Source organism: Erythrolamprus reginae, chromosome 6, assembly GCF_031021105.1.
Source record: "Erythrolamprus reginae isolate rEryReg1 chromosome 6, rEryReg1.hap1, whole genome shotgun sequence".
NCBI classification, from domain to species: domain Eukaryota; kingdom Metazoa; phylum Chordata; class Lepidosauria; order Squamata; family Dipsadidae; genus Erythrolamprus; species Erythrolamprus reginae.
In genome coordinates, this window is record NC_091955.1 from 34,936,606 (window position 1) to 34,957,211 (window position 20,606).

Genomic DNA, 20,606 nt, shown 5'->3' on the forward strand with positions numbered 1-20,606 from the left:
GATGCTGCCATAGATATAGCACTTGTCATAAGATCATCCATCTAAGTGATAATAACCATGTGAATGAGCATGGATTTAAAAATTGCAATTCAACAGAAAATCAACAATTTAAAAAACAGTTTGATTTTGCTAAGCTTTGTCTGAATGTTGTAGAATGTTTATTAGAAATATTCATTAAATAGAACACATCCAACATTCGATGGCCAACTTGAGAGTGGATTTCATAGCAGAGGGCCCTCCTGTCATTAGCCAATAATCTGAAAAGTCAGGCCTCAATAGTCATTTTTTAATACTGTGCTGAATTTTCCAATAATCTCTATGGTTTCTGTCTGGTTGAAGTATTGTAATATCATGTCATTTAATTTCCTGAGATTGTCAATGCTCCTCCTTTGTAGTATTATTTTTCTTGAAACTTCATCCATCTTCTCTCCAGTGTGTACTGTTACAAAAAGAAAAAACAAAGAGAAATAGAAAGAGAAGAAATAAATGATTATGTTTAAACAAATCTTACCATGTCAAACTCCATTATTATTGTTACCATGCTATTAGCCTATTTTAAACACAAATCTCGGTGTGATCAAAATGCAATATATGATGTTTTATGACAATTTGCTCTGTACTAGCTTACCAGATTTGAACACAACAAATTCTGCCACTTTATCAAAATCCTAATTAAAGTCTTATATACTGTACATTGCAAATGGTCCAACAACCACTCCTTTTCATCAGTCCATAGTAAAGAATAAAGGACAAATTGAGACAGTTTGGCTTCTCAACTCAATATCTGAAGATCTGGTAGTTGCAACGGCATACTTTTTTTCATCTTATCTAGTTATTAATACAAGACATGCAAGTGTAGTCCAGATTGAATCCATTATAATTTTTCAGCTGCTTTATAGTAAGCTCTGTGCTGAAGGCTGCCATAGAAGACTACTCATAACTGGAATTATGTCCTAAATTAGTCCAACTGTTAGAACTTTAGTTGGAATTAGGAAAATAGGAAGCATCACACCATTTTATTTCAATTACACATGAATCGATTTCCAGGTGCAATTCAAGATTGATTGAAAGCTATAAGTAGCTTTGGATCAAAGAACCAAATTGACTATCTACTTCATTATAAATGTTCCCATTTCTTAATATGTGTTAGAGAGTTATGGTTGCTGATTCTTTCCTTTAGAGAAGTGCTGCTTCTCCCTGAAAGAAAACCAGCATCTACACAGAACTGGGATTCTCCCATATTATAGAATTCTTTATTGTCCAATGTTTGGTCAATAGTTCATTTACAGCTTTCAAATATAATGATGTTATTTTAACAAGCATCTTTCATGTTTTTAAAATAGTTTTAAATGATTCCAAATGCTTGTACATTTTTTGTTAAACACTTTAAATAACTTATGGTGGAAAATAAAGATTCAAACAAAAAATTTTTTTAGTATATAAATGAATCAAACAATATTACTGGATGGAAGATTAATAAAGTTATTATATATTACCAAAATTCTATCACTCCAGCTGTAAAACAAGTCAATGCTGAGTCAATAAAATATTTTCTAAATTTCTGTTAGGCTAAAGCTCCTGAATATAAACACTACTGTTAAAGGAATTTCATACAATCAGCGTGGAATATGCATTCATTTGTTCATATTTTGTTTGTTAAGAGAACATGCTATAAGAATAAAACATGCCATTAACTTCTAGCTTAGTCACCCATTACCAATACCCTAAAAATTAAGGTGTATTAACTTACCTATTAAGATTATTACAAAGAAAACAAGCACCAGGCTGACAATTAAAATGATGATTAATGTGACAAAGTACCAGCTTTGACATCCTATGCCCCTTTGCATAATTTGACACCCATTACTATCTGTGTCGTCTTCGCAGACCACTATGAAACAAAAAATAAATTCTAAGATGATTACAATGGACACTAAGAATAAATAAATATTATAAATTTATTTATAAATTTACTTATAAGTATATAAGTTCTAATTCCAAGGAATAATTCATATTTGTTGAACTTAATCCAATGATTTGTCTTATAAGAATGTCAGCCAAATAAACTAAATTACATCTTGTAACATTTTATAAATATTTAAATTCTACATCAGAACCTGTTTATTTCATAATTAATTATATAAAGCACATAGAGATAGAAAATGTGATAGAAAACATAGGGTATATGCACACTATAACATAGCTTTCAAATATAGTTTATTAAAATTTTTGAAATGAATCAGCAAATCTGTATTGAGAGAACACAGACTATCTACCAGCCAGTGTTTATGAAAATTTCTCTTGACCATTGCTGCAAATTGGATCTATAAATAGCAGTACAGTATATCACAATAGGAAAGTGAATCTCATCAAGAATATGAAATCCACCATGCCAGTCTTTATTTCAACCTTTGGTTTATCTTTGATTTCTGAATATAATTGTTTGCTGAAATTCCTAAAAAGAAATAATCAGAGAAAGAAGGCTTCAGAGTAAGGAAACAGGGTTTATTTGGGCACAGTAATCTCTCTACTGTCCCAAGCAATCTGCAAAGCATGATGTCACCCTGGGGGTGCACACATTTACAGAAACAGAACACAGTTAATTATATCCTATCAGACCCCTCCCAGTATGTTTGTTATCTGACATAGTGGGTGACAGACTAAATTCATTTCCCGATACATGATTTTTCCCTTATCCCCTATCCCTATCTAAAAGCTACGTACAGGTTTCCTGTGTCTTAGGATGAAACACAAGCAAGTTCAGTGTATTCCATAGTAGTTTAATCTATTCCGTAATCATTTAATCAATTTCATAGTAATTTAATCTATTCCTGTTGACAATCTGTCACAAGTTTCAACAATGCTTAACTATTTACTTTTCTGCTTTTTGTTACAAAGGTCTCTAGAAAACTTTTAATCAGTCTCAAAAGAAGAGTTATACAATGGCTACACATTTTTATATACAAAACTTTAATTTTTAAAATCTTCAGCTCTCATGATCTTCCAACAATAGATTTTGTACTCATATCATGAGATCTTTGGATTAATGCATCTTGCTGCTCAGACTCATTGACCCTTCAGCTAGTGGTGAAGCAGACTAGTACAGTATTTAGTATTCAAGTTGTTTGGCCTATGAATTTGGTATTGCTATATATTATTGGTCTCTTTATTATAGACAAGACCCCAAACCAAATACAATAATTGATTAACTGCTAGGGAAAAGTGCAGGACTGTATCCACTCAAGAACAATGTTCCTTCTAACGCACGCAGCGCGCTGGGGTGCAAGCAAAAACCAAGCTCAGCCCAGAGTTTTCCATGCCAGCGCGATGGAACCAGCGCCCCATGGGCTCTAAGCCCCGCCCGGCTTCTCCAGCTCTGTCGCTGCACGCCGCTTCCCCAGGCGGCCTTGACGTCAGTGGGCCCCTGTGCCGCGGGGGAGGGGCGTGCAAGCCCCTTGCCTCCACCACCTCCTCTTCCACCGCCTCACTGCCTGAGCCCATTTACAAGGGGCTGGTGGAAGATCTAATGTCGCTTTTGCTCTTTTTTTTGCCTACCTTTAGCAGAAGTGACACCGGGTCTTCCACCAGCTCCTTGTAAATGGGCTCAGGCAGCAGGGCGGTGGAATAGGAGGCGGTGGAGGCAAGGGGCTTGCACACGCCCCCCCCCTCCATGGTACAAGGCGAGCATGGCGGCCAGGGCAGCAGGGCACCCCTGATGTCAAGCCCTGCGATGGCCAGCAAAGCAGGCTTGATGTCAGGGGGCCCCTGCTGACAGCAACCACCTGACTGCTGTGAAGGAGTCTCAAAAGCCTCCTGAGGGGGTTTAAAGCAGGGCCTGGAAGATTGCCCCACCCCCATTTTCAAATGGAGAATCCAGCAGTCAAAAGAGACGCAAACTGTCCATTGTGAGTGCTGAGACAATGGGAGAAGTTGTGAAACATCGGAGAGGGAGTTGGGAGTTGGAGAGGGAGGGCGAAGCTTTGGAAAGGGAGGATGAAAAGGCGGGAGGGGCTGGAGCCGAGTGCCTGGCAGCACATCTCTTCCCCACCCCGTTTCCCTCCAACGCGGCTGGGTCCCCCCCCCCCCCATTTTGGAGCCAATGGAATCTGCTCTGGGATTATCCTTCCTTTATTTCTTTATTGGACAAGTGTGATTGGACACACAAGGGAGGAGAGAGAAAAAATGAGAGTGAAGGGGGGAGAGAGGGAGAGGACGCAGGAATGAGAGAGACCTGGAAGGAGAGAATGAGAGAGGGAAAAGAGAGAGAAAGAAAGAAAAGGGAAAGGGATGGAAAGAGAGAAGTGGAGAAGAAGGAAGGAAGGAAGGAAGGAAGGGTGTAATTTTTTTTTTATTTTTCTCTCAACATACATTCAAACAATACAGTGTACCATCTAATTTTCCATGAATAAAATGCAGTATTTTCTTAATAACTAATAGCAATCATCCCAAAAGTTGAAGGTTTTTTTTCTAATTTTGTCATACAGTTACATACATTTTCTTTTAGTTAAATTCCCTCCTTAATGTTCCTTCAAAAAGTACACCACCAATTATATTTCTAGCTTATTAACCAGTATGCCAAAGTGCTAAATTCAATTCCATTTATGCATTAATCCAAATCAGTATCACCTACTCCATATCTTATTATAATCAATACTTCTAACTTTATTAAAACAGATCAGCAATTCCTAAATTCATATATCTAAATAGAAAAAATAATTGAAATTTAAAAAGAGCAAACAATACAATACTCCAAGCTTAATCAAGCCTTCTCAAACTCCAATTTCTTCAATCTGAGCAGAACTTTGAACCAAACTCTTTTCTTTTTTCTTTTTTTTGTATCCCCTTTTAATCCCCTTTTCCATTTTATTCTTTCTATTCTTCCTTCTAGGAAGAAAGGATTTTGTTAGAAAAATAAAGGGGTTATTGGATCAAACTTTGGACAGTTGACAACGTTATGTTCACAGGGTTATGTGAACATCTTTTGGGATCTTCTGATAAGCAGCTGCAGGGATTCACTTAACGACTGTGGCAAGAAAGGTGATAAACTGAGGCAGAACACACTTAATAACCGTCTTACTCAGGAGATAAAAACGTTGGCCTCCATTGGGGTCAGAACAGAAGTCAACGATTATCTGTCTGACCAGTGCACTCTTTTAGAAGCAGATCAGCAGATCAGGAGTCCATTTTGAAGCTCCACAGAAAACATCTAGGGGGGAGGGCAGGTTGTCCTCAACTTACAATGGTTCATTTACTGACCGTTCAAAGTAGCAACGGCCCTGAAAAAAGTGACTTATGCCCCTTTTTCACACTTAGGACCTTCACAGCAGCCTGATGATCACAGGATCAAAACTTTGCTGCCGTTTCATTTTTATGACCGTTGCTGTGTGTCCTAAGATCACGTGACACCCCCCACCCCTTTCGTTTCTAACTGATCCACACCCAGGCATGGAAATGTGCTGCTCAGACATTATACTTTTCTGCTCAGACCGGAAAAAAAATTAGAGGGAACACTGCTCAAGGAATTACACTCAAAATGTATTTTTCTTCTGAATGAATGCGTACTTTGCATAGAGTTGGTGTCACCAAAGCTATGTGTTTACATAATAGTCCTTCTGACTTGAACACCATTTGGTTCCTGCTTCAGGCCTTACACTCACCACTTGCTGGAATATTTTTCCAATATTTTTCACAAACTCCAAACATTTTTATGTTTTCCAAGGGATTGCAGTGTTCAACTGCTCCAAGGCAACTATTGCATGCAGGGCAATTTATGATAACCAGCGTTTTGCAGCAGGTTTTGAAATTTGAGTGGGGTGGGGTGGTGTTATCAATAATTTTGGAACTACAGTGGTACCTCGAGATACGAGTTTAATTCGTTCCGGACCTGGGCTCTTAAGTCGAGCAGCTCTTATCTCGAACGACTTTTCCCCATAGGAATTAATGTAAATAATTTTAATTGGTTCCAGCCCTCAAAAAACTCACAAAGTTAGTCTAAATTATGCAGAAAGACATGTTTTTAATGAAGAAATGTACATGTACATATAAATGAATAATGAAGTTTCTTTCACTTAACTTGTAAACTTTCTTAAACTTTTAAATTTACATATGTTCAACTTCTCTGCCACCCAATCCTGTAGGACAGAGGTCCCCAACCCTTTTTGCACCAGGGACCGGCTTTAAGCGATCAAGAGAGGAATGGGTGAATGAATGGACGGAGGGTGGGAAGGAAGGAAGGAAAGAGGGAAGGGACAGGAACAGAGGAAGGAAGCAAGGAAACTTATGAAAGGGGAGAGTAAGAGAGGAATGAGGGGAGGGAGGGAGGGAGGGAAGAAGGTGGGAAGGAGAAAGAAAAGAAGAAATAGAGGAAGGGAAGGTAAAAGAGAGAAAGAAAAAGAGCAAGCAAGCAAGCAAGCAAGAAAGAAAGAAAGAAAGAAAGAAAGAAAGGGGGAAGGGACAGGAACAGAGGAAGGAAGCAAGGAAACTTATGAAAGGGGAGAGTAAGAGAGGAATGAGTGAAGGGAGGGAGGGAGGGAAGAAGGTGGGAAGGAGAAAGAAAAGAAGAAATAGAGGAATGGAAGGTAAAAGAGAGAAAGAAAAAGAGCAAGCAAGAAAGAAAGCAAGAAAGAAAGAAAGGGGGAAGGGACAGGAACAGAGGAAGGAAGCAAGGAAACTTATGAAAGGGGAGAGTAAGAGAGGAATGAGGGAAGGGAGGGAGGGAGGGAAGAAGGTGGGAAGGAGAAAGAAAAGAAGAAATAGAGGAAGGGAAGGTAAAAGAGAGAAAGAAAAAGAGCAAGAAAGAAAGCTGCAAGCACCCCCCCGAGCCCCCAGGCCGGCTGCAACCTTTTAAAACACGCGCGCCGCTTCGCAGCTGTCTCCTGAAGCCGAACGCGGAAGTTAGCGTTTGGCTTCAGGAGACAGCTCCTTGGCGCTTGTATCCCGAATTTGGGCTTGTAAGTAGAACAAAAATATCTCTCCCCTCCCAGCTCTTATCTCGAGTTGCTCTTAAGTAGAGCAGCTCTTATGTCGGGGTTCCACTGTATTAAAAACTACCTAGGTTAAGTAAGTAAAAATGAGTTTTGAATTGCTGTAACTCAAGTAGCTCTTGGCTCTCTTAGGACTACATTCTCAGAAATTCTTCCTTTGATTTCCCTCTGTGCTGAAGATTAACACTAAATAAACTATATTCTAGAGCAGCGTTTCCCAACCAGTGTGCCGCGGCACACTAGTGTGCCGCGAGACATGGTCAGGTGTGCCGCGAAGCTCCTAGGGAAGCTCCAGCTGGGCGGGACGCTGCCGGTGCCGGTACCTCCGACCTGGATCTCCCACTCGCAGCTACCCCCGGCTATTGCCTGATGCCGCTGTTGCCAGCGCTCTCCTGCTGGGCCCCATTCTTCGCGCCTCCTTTTTCCCACCTTCCTTCTTTGGGGCCCAGCAGGAGAGCGCCGGCAACAGCAGCATCGGGCAGTAGCCGGGGGTAGCTGCGAGTATGAGCTCCAGGTCGGAGGCACCAGCAGCGCCCCGCCCAGCTGGAGCTTCCCTGGTATCGGCGGCAAGTGTCATTTGGAGCCTGGCGGGAGGGCACCGGCAGCGAGAGCAGGAGGGCGCCATCAGCAATGGCACCAGGTAGTAGCCGGGGGATGGTGGTGGCAAGAGCTCCAGGGCAGAGGCACCAGCAGCGCCCCGCCCAGCTGGAGCTTCCTTGGCGGGGGCGGCAACCAATGTCCTTTGGGGCCCAGCGGGAGGACACTGGCGGTGGGAGCGGGAGGGTGCTGGCTGCAGCGGGCCCCAGGCAGTCGCGGGGTGGCAGCGGCGAGAGGGAGCTCCAAGGTGGAGGCACCGACGGTGGCGGTTGGACGTGCTGCTGGACACCGTACATGCTGGTGCTGCGGGGCTGGCACTGGCTCGCTGGCTGGGCCGGAGGTGCCAGTCACATGCCCATGACCAGCGCAGCGCCAGCATAAAAGGCATCCAGCAACACGTTCAGCTGCCGCCATCAGGGCTCCCGCTCGCAGTCAACCGCTCTGCCGCCACACCTGGCTACTGCCCGATGCCGCTATTGTCGACGTGGTGTAACAAGAGAGAAAGAGAGAGAGAGAAAGAGAGAGAGAGAAAAAGAGAGATAGCAAGAGAGAGAAAAAAAGAGAGAGATAGCAAGAGAGGCAGAGAAAGAGAGAGAGAAAGAGAGAGAAAGAAATAGAGATAGCAAGAGAGAGAGAGAAAGAGAGAGATAGCAAGAGAGGCAGAGAGAGAGAGAGATAGCAAGAGAGACAGAGAAAGAGAGAGAGAAAGAGAGATAGCAAGAGAGACAGAGAGAGAGATAGTAAGAGAGAGAGAAAAAGAGAGATAGCAAGAGAGACAGAGAGAGAAAGAAAGATAGCAAGAGAGAGAGAGACATAGCAAGAGAGGCAGAGAGAAAGAGAGATAGCAAGAGAGACAGAGAGAGAGAGAAAGAGATAGCAAGAGAGACAGAGAAAGAGAGCAAGAGAGAGAAAAAAAAGCAACAGAGAGAGCAAGAGGGGGAAGGAGGGAGAAAGACATAGAGCGAGAGAAGGAGGGAGGGAGAGAGAGAGCAAAAAAGAGAGGAAGGAAGAAAGAAAGAAAGAAAGAAAGGGAAGGAGAGAAAGAAGGGAAGGAAGGAAGAGAAAGAGGGAGGACGAAATAGAGCGAAAAGGAGGAAGAGAGATTTTTTTTGTCAAAACATTTTTAACACCCCCCCCCCCCCCCACACACACACACACTCAATGTTCCCCAGGATTTTGAAAATATGAATAATGTGCCCTGGCTCAAAAAAGGTTGGGAAACACTGTTCTAGAGAATGTCAGGCTTTCTCATAGCTTCAGATCAGGCAAGTTCTATCTGTTGAGGCTCATAATATATAATACAGGTAGTCCTCAACTTATAACAGTTCATTAGTGACCATTCAAAGTTAAAATGGTACTGAGTTAAATATCCTTACAGATCTAAAAGTCATGGCTCTGCTGCTTGCACTTCAACTTGGATATAACAAGTAATCACGTGAGTTCCCATTTTTCTTTACTATTGGTTCTGTGGATGTGGCTTATTTTATGGTCTTGGCTTGAAGGTCAGATGGGTGTGATTTCAGGTGGGCATGGCCTGGTGATCAGGTGACTGTGTGAGCATGGCCAACTTGTAAAATGTGGTGAAACTCACTTAACGCTCTTGCTTAGCAACCAAAATTTTGGGCTCAATTGTAGTCATAATTTTTTCTTTCTTTCTTTCTTTCTTTCTTTCTTTCTCTTTCTTTCCCTTATTCCCCTTTTCTTTCTTTCCTTTTCCTTTCCTCTTTTCCCTTTTCTTATATATCTATCATCTATCAATATCTATATCTAATCAATATCTATCTATCTGTCTGTCTATCTATCTATCTGATAGATTGTTTAGTGAAAAATATATCCACAAAACACTACTCACATGGTGTGAGTAGTGACAGCAATGAAACTGTTCAGGCAAATAAACCAGTACAGAATATATACTGCTCAAAAAAAATAAAGGGAACACTCAAATAATACATCCTAGATCTGAATTAATGAAATATTCTCATTGAATATTTCATTTGCACAACAGCATGTGAAATTGATTGTCAATCAGTGTTGCTTCCTAGGTGGACAGTTTGAGTTCACATAAGTTTGATTTACTTGGAGTTATATTCTGTTTTATTTATTTATTTTTGTCAAACAAGTACTGTATAGTATTATAGTATGTATTAAAATAAGTAGAACATAGTAATAGAAAGGATAATAAGACTGTAGGATAGGGACAGTAGGCACAAAGGTGCACTTATGCATACCCCTTACAGACCTCTTAGAAAAGGGGAGATGTCGATTGTAGATAATGTAAGGTTGAAGATTTTGGGGTAGCGGGAAGCAACAACAGAATCAGGTAATGAATTCTAGGTGCTGATCACTCTATTGCTGAAATTGTATTTTCTGCAGTCTAGTTTGGAGCGATTTACATTCAGTTTTTATATATTACATGCTCTTGTGTTGTTAAAGGTGAAGTAGTCACTGACAGGAAGTACATTATTATGTATGATTTTATGAACAACAGTTAAATCAGTTCGGAGGTATCATAGTTGTAAATTTTGTAAACGTAGTATTTGAAGTCTGGAGAAGCAAGGTAATCTGTTAAGTGAGAAGGAGTGAAGGACTCTTCTTGTGAAGTATTTCTGGACTCCTTCGAATGTATTAATGTCTGATATGCAACATGGATTCCATACAGGTGAGCTGTATTCCAGAATAGGTCTGATGAATGTTTTGTATGCTCTGGTTAATAAATCAGTGTTTCTAGATAAGAAGCTACGTAAGATTAGGTTTACAATTCTTAATGCTTTTTTGGCAATGCTGTTACAGTGGGCTCTAGCACTTAGGTCTTTGGAAATTAGTACTCCAAGGTCTTTTACTGAGTGAGGGTTCTCTGCGAGTTCAGTTTTACCAATTATGTATTTAGTATTCAGGTTCTTTTTACCAATGTGTAGGACAGAGTATTTGTTGGTTGAGATTTGAAGTTGCCAGTTGTTAGACCATTCAGCTACATGGTCAAGGTCCTTTTGAAGCAGGATTAGATATGGCATTACCTATTTTGACTACTTGTTGTCTGTTGGGCAGGAACACTGAAATCCAATAATGCAGAGGTCCAGAGATGCCATAAGATTTTAGTTTCAGAAGAAGTTTGTCATGAACTACTGAGTAAAAGGTTTTGCAAAAGTCTATATAGATTGCATCTATTGATCTTTCCTGATCAAGTTGAATAGTCCATATGTTTTTACAGTGTAAGAGTTGCAGATTGCAGGATTTTTTTCCTGAAACTGAATTGTTTGTTGGAAAGTGTTGTGATTCCGTCTGAGGCTCCTCAGGGAACGGCTGAACCTCTGCCGGCTCCATGCTCAGAGGGGGAGGATGAGGAACAGGAGGAGGAGGAGGAGGCCCAGGCAGACGGGGAGGAGGAATATCAGGCCGAGGGAGAGTGAGAACAGCCTGAGTCCCCCGGGGTGGAGCTCTCCCCAGCAAGCAGCCTGGAGTCCTTAGATGAAAATGCACAAGCCATCATCGATCTCAGGCAGAGAAGAGCAGCCCAAAGAAGGGGACAATTAGGCAGGTATTTCCAGCCCTAAATAGGCAACAGCTGGGTTTGGGTGTGGTTCTCCCCAGAAAGGCTGAAAAGGCAGACCCACCCTTCCTGTATTGTGGAGTATTATCTTTGGGAGTCCTGGGACCTGGCTGTGATCTTTGGCGTCTCTGATTCTGGCTTGTGGCCTTGAAGGCTGAAACCTTGGGGGAAAAGGCGTGGGTCTTATTCTCTACAGTGGTGTGGGTGCCAGCAAGAAGTCTGCTGTATTGTCTGGCCGTCAGGACTCTGCTGTGAAGCCTCATAGCCTGCCTGTTGGGAAGAACAGGTTTTTATCTGTGTTTATTTTTCAAACTATAAAGTGCCTTTGCTTTTACCAGCGTGTCTGGCTGTTTTTTCCAGTTGGTGTTGAAGTCTGGGGGCACCCAGACAGAACAGAAAGTAGGTTATTGGTTTCAAGATGAAGTGTAATGGATTGGTTTATGATGGATTCCATGACTTTGCAACTGACACAAGTCAGGGAGATTGGTCTGTAATTTTCAATGTTACTTGGATCATCTTTTTTGAAGATGGAATGACTGTGGTTAGAGACCAGAGTTTAGGTAGGGAGCTAGTTGTAGAAGATATTTTGAAAATTATGCTTAGGAGTTAAGCCAGGGTTGAGAGCTTTTTAAAGAAATATGCGCATAGTCCATCCGGTCCAATAGAAAGAGAAGGTTTTAGGTTGTGTAATAATTTTTTAAACTTTTTCTCTGTAAATTCAATATATGTTATATCATTGAGGTTAGTTGAGTTGCGACTAGGAAATGCTGAGCATGAGCCATTGCTGTTAACAAAGATAGAGCTGAAGAAGGTATTAAAGAGATTGGCTTTAATTGTTTCATCGTTATACTCTATCGTTAGGTCCTTTAAGGGGTGGGATGTTGTTTAAGTTTCCCCTTTATTTTATTGAACAGTGTATATATTATATACACAGGCTGTACTTTTTTCCTCTGCAGCTTTTGCCAGTGGTGTGTGTGAAAAGTGAGCTCCAGGCAGTGGCAAGTGGCGCTGCCTGATCTCTCAGAGCACTGCCCATCATTGGCTAGAGCTCATGTTTCAAACCATCACCATCCCTGCAACCCAAACCTGTGCAGAACTCCCCAGAAGTTCTAGAATGCCCTGTACTCGTGCATGGGTTTTGGCGGCAGGGAGGAAGCAAGCTGCCTGGAGCTCGCTTTCTACACACACACACACCGCCACCCAAACCTGTGCAGGGAAACTTCCCTGGAGTTCCAGGATGTCCCACTGCCCCCCCCTGTTGTCCCAAGCACAACAGCTGTATCTCCTGTCAATGTGAGAGCTGCTAGCTCCCTTCCCCATGGCCGGGTGACTCCAACATGCTTGCTTGCCTTTTACCCTTATGGGAACTCCAGTATAGCAGTGGTGGAAGGAAAATTCCAGAGCCGCAGCAGCGGGGCTCTAGGAGGGTGGCTCTTGGGGCTCTGGGAAAGCACACAAGTAAAGAGTTGCCACTTTGGTTCCCCCCAGTCTGAAAAACACTGTAGGAGAAACTACCAAGAATGCCAGCGGGCTGCTTTGTCTATATGAGCCCAGGGAATGATAGCAAGGAAGTGTCAGAAACTCAGCTTCTGTGCATGCACAGAAAACCCCGGAGGGATTTTAAAAATTCCAAAAAAAAAAGAAGAAAGATGGTGGCACCTATGGACCAGCACCAACAGAACCAATTTTGTGACATCACTGTGAGGTCATTAGCGGGTTGCTATAGGTTTGGACAACCGATCCCAACAGAGAGGAACCCACCCTTGCAAGTGCAGTTGTTACATATGCAAATAGGACAGCTATGCAAGAGATAAATATACAAATTAAAAATTAAGGCACAGAGCTCACAACCAATGAACCTGTTGCTAAAGTTCACCTCTGGGAAAAGCTGATTGAGGGTATTCAGGCAGGCCATCCACGCCCCAATCAGCTTTTTCCTTATTTTCCTCCCCCAAACTAAGATGTGTCTTATACTTTGGTGCATCTTATAGTCCAAAAAATACAGTAATTTCCAAACAGGATCAAAAACACATGTATAGTATAAAAATGCCAACAAATCTTTTAAACAATTGTTTAAAAATTATAATCTTTATTTCTGTAGCCTCAAATATATAGCCATAGATTACTATATGTTTTGAATTAAATATTTTTAAATTATGAAAAATTCATATTGATTAAAGCTATAATACACACATAACTTCTACTCTATAAAGAAACTAATTTGTTTTAATTCAATATATCCAGATGTGTTTTACTCTTCAAAGGATGGGAAACATTACTCCATAAATTATTAACCCACAATTTCTAGCAGCTCTGACCTGCATGGTCAATGGTGCTATTGGAAATTCTAATTCAGCATCATCCAGAGGACCAGGAGTTTATTTTTCCTGTTTAATTATTCTATTCATTTTTCTAAACCATTCAGAAAATGTATTTATCTTGTTAAAAGCCATCAAGTAAACAACATACATAAATCTGAAAAGCTGTTAACAAAATATTATGTAGCATACATACTTGGGGGTTGAGTTTGAACTGCAGAAACATGTTCATTTAAATTGTTCAATGAATCAACAGTATAAAGTTTCCCTTCTTCGTGTGAATTTTTAAACACACTTTCAGAAGAACTCACCATGATACCTGAGAGATGACAACAGACTTTATTTAAAATGAAAAAAAAAGGGATTGTTCAATTTTAGGAGTTGTAGTCAAGTATGCTCAAGATAAGATATTCCCATTGATGAGAATAAGATCGTTGACCATTTCAATAGCTACTTATAGAGGAATATAGCATTGCTTCCAGCTGTACGGATTCAGCTTCAGTGATCTTAGAAGCCGATGTCTTAGAAGAACTTGAACGATTAAAGATAAATAAGGCAATGGGTCCAGATGGCATCCACCCGAGTTCTTAAAGAACTCAGATCTGTCATTGCTACCCCCCTGGACTGATCTGTTTAACCAATCCCTGTTAACAGATGTTGTGCCCATCCACAAGGGCAGTAGAGAAGAAGCTGGTAATTACAGGCCAGTTAGCTTGACATCAGTTATAGTTAAAATGATGGAGACTCTACTCAAAAAGAGGATAAATCAGCACCTAAAAACAATAACTTATTTGACCCAAATCAGCATGGCTTTACTGAAGGCAAATCATGTCAGACTAATCTCATTGATTTCTTTGACTATGTCACAAAGGTGTTGGATGAAGGAGGTGCCGTGGATATTGCCTATCTGGACTTCAGCAAAGCCTTTGATACGGTTCCACATAAAGAGCTGATAGATAAATTAGTGAAGATTGGACTTAATCCCGGGATAGTTCAGTGGATTTCAAGCTGGCTGAAGCGTAGACAACAGTTATTGTTAATGGCGAGTATTCTGAGAAGAGACAGGTTACAAGCAGTGTGCCAGAAGGGTCTGTTCTGGGTCCTATTCTTTTTAATATGTTTGTGAGTGACATAGGGGAAGGTTTGGTAGGGAAGGTTTGCCTATTTGCCGATGACTCTAAAGTGTGCAATAGGGTTGATATTCCTGAAGGGGTCTGTAATATGGTAAATGATTTAGCTTTACTAGATAAATGGTCAAAGCAATGGAAACTGCAGTTTAATGTTTCCAAATGTAAAATAATGCACTTGGGGAAAAGGAATCCTCAATCTGAGTATTGTATTGGCAGTTCTGTGTTAGCAAAAACTTCAGAAGAGAAGGATTTAGGGGTAGTGATTTCTGACAGTCTCAAAATGGGTGAGCAGTGTGGTCGGGCAGTAGGAAAAGCAAGTAGGATGCTTGGCTGCATAGCTAGAGGTATAACAAGCAGGAAGAGGGAGATTGTGATCCCCTTATATAGAGCGCTGGTGAGACCACATTTGGAATACTGTGTTCAGTTCTGGAGACCTCACCTACAAAAAGATATTGACAAAATTGAACGGGTCCAAAGATGGGCTACAAGAATGGTGGAAGGTCTTAAGCATAAAACGTATCAGGAAAGACTTAATGAACTCAATCTGAATAGTCTGGAGGACAGAAGGAAAAGGGGGGACATGATCGAAACATTTAAATATGTTAAATGGTTAAATAAGGTTTAGGAGGGAAGTGTTTTTAATAGGAAAGTGAACACAAGAACAAGGGGACACAATCTGAAGTTAGTTGGGGGAAAGATCAAAAGCAACGTGAGAAAATATTATTTTACTGAAAGAGTAGTAGATCCTTGGAACAAACTTCCAGCAGACGTGGTTGGTAAATCCACAGTAACTGAATTTAAACATGCCTGGGATAAACATATATCCATTGTAAGATAAAATACAGGAAATAGTATAAGGGCAGACTAGATGGACCATGAGGTCTTTTTCTGCCGTCAGTCTTCTATGTTTCTATAAGGGAAAGAAGCATGTTGTAGTTATACAGTGTTACGTCCCGGGGTCTGGCCAAGACATTCCCCATTGGTTGAATCTCCGGCAGGAGATTCAAACCTGGGGATTGGATACCACCTGCATTTATAGGCTCACCTGAGCTGTCCCCATTCATTCCCTTTCTGCTGGTTATCTTGCTCGTGTTATTACAGCTCAATAAACTGACAGTTTTAGCCACGTGTCTGGCCTTTGGTTTGCCTGATCTTAACATGTAACATAAGCCATATGTAAATATGCATATTTGAATGATCATCTTTAGTCTATGAATGGCCTGAGTTCCTTAAATCTATCTTTATCCTTTGTCTACACTGCTCAGTTGCAAAATTGAGTTACACTGCTTACTCCGCCTATGCTACACAAATACTACTGTACATATAAATTTTGTTTACTGCTACTTCTTCATTGAAGAAGATATTTGCTGTCAATCTTAGAACTTAAACACAGACCATTTGTAAGTTCAATTAAATTATTTAGGAAATAGGATTCTTTCAAACATCATGACATCATAAAACCAAGAAAACTTCATTCATGTAATGAGAGATTCCAATTATAAAGAATGGGACATGTTGATTAGAAAATTATATATGCAACATTGATTGAATTAAGAACAGACGGGTTACTGTTCCTCTGGGAAAATATCATGTGTTGGAAAGGAATAACATCCAATAGCTACATTGTTGTTGCTATTTTGGGATTGTCCCTTTGGAAGCCATTCAGGATAAGCTCAACATCTAGGTCAGACTGCATATGAATACATGTTCTGCAATCCTCTGAATGTATACTATCAGTATTGAGGCTATTTGATATTTTGAAGGTGAGTGCTCTATTTTTTCTTGACTCAAGAAACAAAAATTAGGAAACAGGATGCTACTTAAATTTAATTCAAATATATTTATCTAATATAAATATATGGTGATGGATTTTAAATATCATCTGAAATACCTAAAGCTTGGTATTCCATTATACATTTATGGTTCTTGAACAACTAAAAATAATGCTATATCCATTTTTTACTTTCAGACTGACTAGAGGTAGAAAATAAAAACTTTCTTTACGGAGGACTCAGGACTAATTATTTAAGTTACCACATCAAATGTCTTATGAATAACTTTAAAATGCAAAGGCTACCAATAAATACATCAATAAATATTTCAGTTCATGTAATAAATTCTTAACATATTTAAAAGCTTAGAGAACTGAATATTACTCACATCTAAACCATCCCCAATTAATCTTATATTTTCTTTCACAAAATGCTGGAAAAATGCATATATCAGCAGCGTTGTTTCTTTGTCTTCTCCAAATCCACTTGAATGTGTTAGAGCCACAAGCTCAGCCCTGAAGCAGAATGTTGTTGCCTATAGCTATATATAGTATTCGTTTCTGCAAAGTTGTCAGGTTTCAAATACTTGATTAGACATGGTAAATTAAAAGCCAACATGTAGAAAGCACTTTTAATTTTACCACATTTACAAATGTGCTGATGATATTCACTTTATATTATCCCCTTCTTTGTTACAGTCAGGTTTCTGAAAACCAGCAGAACTTTATCAGAGTGGGAAATGGCTTTCTAGGGGGAAATCTTTTCAGAAGGTAGATATGCAACAAAGAAGAAAGTCTCCTAAGTCCCAATAGACTGCATTATTTCAACCACCACACTTGAAACATGCCAACTTTTTCTGAGCTTACTAAATAGTCAGGGATTATGAGAGATAGGTGGTCCCTTTAATAACCTATGCCATAAAAAGCATCCCAAAATAATTGTTCCCCTTAAATAATTCTGTATTTTGTGTACCTGTAAGGGTCTGCCTCACCTCCTTTCCCAAATAAAACTCTTAAAGCCAGACACATTTCAAAAGGCAATTTTACTGAGATAGTGATTGCAGAAAAGTCAGCTGGAGTCTGACAATGAAAGTGTAAAACTAATTTTCCCCTTCAGCCCCCACCTCAATACCCAGCGTCCATCATTAGCCAATCATATGCTGCAAAGATATTTTTTGGCATGGTGGAGAAGATGCCATCCTTGGAGTATGGTGGCCTTGAACACCCAGTGTGAAATGGTTGGGAAAGGTCGATGGAAATGGACCGTTGAACTTACCTGAACGGTCTTCTCAATGTACTGCAAGGAGAGTCCAACATGGGTCATTCTCCAGTTTGATTGGTAGGGACTGAGTTTAATTTAAATATTAGGCAAGTACCGCCCCCTTAGCCCTCCAGTCTAATATAAAATGAAGGAGCAGTAGTAAGGAACACAATTTTATTGAACCACATAAATGCAAGAAAGCTTAAACTATAACGTCAACCCAAAACAGTGGCCCTGGTCCCGAGCCGGGAGGGTTTGGACTCTCCTTGCAGTGCATCGAGAAGACCGTTCAGGTAAGTTCAACGGTCCTTCTCCAATGCATTTGCAAGAAGAGTCCAACATTGGATATACCCAAGCTTGAATCAAAGGGAGGGAGAAGGCCGGACCAGGGGCATTGGGAATGAGCATACCCCCTCCCAAAAGCCGCTTTTGCCGAAGCGAAGGAGTCAATCCGGTAATGTCTAATAAAAGTGGACGGGGCTGCCCATGTGGCTGCCCTGCAAATGTCCTCCAGAGATGCCTGGGTCCTGAATTGTAAGGAAATTTGACGTATAGGTTCAAAGGGGGGACCTGTCAAGGCGTGCAGCACCAGGGGCAAGTCCCAAGAGGGAAAACGGTAAACCGTCGATGGCCTGATGTTAGTGGCCCCTCTTAAAAAGTCCTTAATCCATGGATGTCTTGTGAGGGGGCGGTAGTGGTCTTTTACTATGATGGTTGATAAGGCGGCCACGTGTCTACATAACGTTTGGGGACGAGGCCTTTTTCCAAGCCTGCCTGCAAGAATGTCAGAACCAGGAGAGGTGACGCTCTCTGTGGATCTACCTCCCGCTGTCCACAGAAGTTGCAGAAGGTCGACCATGTGGCCTGATAGATGCGTCTAGTGGAGGGTCTGCGAGCAGCTTGCATAGTGTCTATGACCGCATCCGGCAAGAGCTGTCTTCTCAGATGGTCCCGCTCAAGTGCCACACGGTCAGTTGCCACCACTGTGGCTCGGGGTGAGTCATTACCCCTTGACTGAGGGAGATCCAGTGGTCTGGGATCCTCCAGCAAGGCGATATCGAGAGCTCCTTCAGATCGGCAAACCAGATTTGACGCGGCCAGTAGGGGGCCAGCAGCAGAACCTCTGCTCGCTCCCTCAGAATCTTCCGAATCACCTTTGGGATGATGGAGACCGGTGGAAAGGCGTAAAGCAGACCCGGTGGCCAGTGAAGGCATAACGCGTTCACCCCTTCCGCTCCTGGAGACGGAAAGCAGGAGAGGAAGCGAGGGAGTTGAGTGTTGTGGCAGGTTGCAAACAAGTCTATCACCGGGGTTCCGAACCACAAGGCTATTTCTTGGAATATCCTGAGGTCCAGTCGCCATTCCGCTGGGTTGAGAGTCTTCCAACTCAGCCAGCCCACACAAACGTTCTCCACCCCCAAAATGTGTTCTGCTGACAGGGAGGCTAAATTGGCCTCCGCCCACCGAAGTAAAGACTCCGACTCCCTCATTAGTCTCTGTGACCATGTTCCCCCCTACCTGTTGATATGGGAACGCGTAGAGACATTGTCGGTTAGAATTAAGACATGTTGACCCTGTAACATGTGGGCAAAGCTGCGGAGGGCCATTGAGACCGCCTTTAGTTCTAAGAAATTGATATTGAAATCTTGTAAGTCCTGGGGTCCCCATAGTCCCTGAGACATCTGTGAGGAGAGATGGGCTCCCCACCCTGTCAAGCTGGCATCTGTCATCACCATGAGTGGGTTCTTTTCCAGAAATGAAGAGCCCTGTTCCAATGCTGGTGATACCCACCATTGAAGTGACCTTCTTAATCTGGTGTTGAAGATCACTCTCCTGTGTGAGTGGCTGGACTTTCTCCTCTGAAAGAGGAGCAGGAACCATTGAAGCAGGCGTAAATGATGCCTCGCCCATGGTATAATTTCGATGCATGATACCAGCATACCCAGAAGCTTTGACAGAAAAGAGAGCCGAGGATACCGCTGATTGTCTAGAGATTGCAAGAGTTTTCGGACTGAGGTCTGCCTCTCCTGGGACAGGAAGACCATGCCTAGGTTTGTATCTATGGTCGTACCCAGGTGGGCAAGACGCGTTGTGGGTGTTAGGTGGCTTTTGTCCCAATTGACAGTAAAGCCTTGATATTGAAGGGTCAATATGGTTAGATGTAGGTCTCGACCCACTTGGTCCCTTGTCATTGATTGTATGATGATGTCGTCTAGGTACGCCATAAGGCGTACCGACTGGTGCCTGAGACTGGCTGTGAGGACGTCGAACAATTTCGTGAACGTCCTTGGGGCTGAGGAGAGTCCGAAGGGCATCGCTCTGTACTGGAAGTGAGCCCCATCCAGACTGAATCTTAGGAACTGTCTGTGTAGTGGAAAGATGGGATCATGGAGATATGCCTCCTTTAGATCTATGGAGGTCAGAAAATCCCTGTGTCTTATGGAGGCGAGGATGGATTTGAGCGAATGCATTTTGAACCTCCTGTACTTGACATAGAGGTTCAATTGACGTAGCTTCAAGATTAACTGGACTCCTCCAGAAGATTTCGGGTCCAGAAAAATCACAGAGTAAAAGCCTCTGCCTTGTTGCTCTAGGGGAACCTCCTCTATGGCCCCTATCTCTAATAGGTGGGAGACTTCTCGGTAAAGTAGGGCTCTCTTTCGAGTGTCTGACGGAAGATGGTATGGGAGGAAGCAGTGAGGTGGAGGGCGAAAGAATTTGATCCGTAGCCCCTGGGACACCGTGGCAGCTGCCCAAGCGTCTGAGGACGTGGTTTCCCAATGGCCTGTGAAATGCATCAGCCTGCCACCCAAGGGGAAGCAGATCAAAGAGTCATTTGTTCTTTCTGAACCCTCTGCTTGCTCCTCTGAAGGGGCGGCGGCCCTGGTAGGACTTGTTGCGGTCTGCCAGGGAAGATCGGTCTGACCTGAAGGACCCTTGGTTGAAGGAGCCCTGGAAGTATGGTCTCGACGCCTGGGGGTTGCTCGAGGAGGGCTCTG

The 20,606-nt window shown here is 42.0% G+C and overlaps 1 protein-coding gene across 1 annotated transcript; it reads right to left on the reverse strand.

Moving 5' to 3' along the window:
- Nucleotides 1-270: 270 nt before the first annotated feature.
- On the reverse strand, nucleotides 271-18,163 carry LSMEM1 (leucine rich single-pass membrane protein 1). Its single transcript, XM_070755497.1, has 4 exons — nucleotides 16,736-18,163; nucleotides 13,642-13,764; nucleotides 1,751-1,891; nucleotides 271-439 (listed from the first exon to the last, which is right to left on the reverse strand). The coding sequence occupies exons 2-4, from the start codon at nucleotides 13,757-13,759 to the stop codon at nucleotides 273-275; spliced, it is 426 nt and encodes a 141-aa protein (XP_070611598.1). The 5' UTR covers nucleotides 13,760-13,764; nucleotides 16,736-18,163; the 3' UTR covers nucleotides 271-272.
- Nucleotides 18,164-20,606: the final 2,443 nt, after the last annotated feature.

Bases quoted from the DNA above. Each gene is read 5' to 3' on its own strand.
- LSMEM1 (XM_070755497.1), bottom strand. From the start codon at position 13,759: ATGGTGAGTTCTTCTGAAAGTGTGTTTAAAAATTCACACGAAGAAGGG. The intron at 1,892-13,641 runs GTATGTATGCTA...TTTGTTTCATAG, and splicing joins AGTTCAAACTCAACCCCCAA to TGGTCTGCGAAGACGACACA. The intron at 440-1,750 runs GTAAGTTAATAC...TTTTTGTAACAG, and splicing joins CTTTGTAATAATCTTAATAG to TACACACTGGAGAGAAGATG.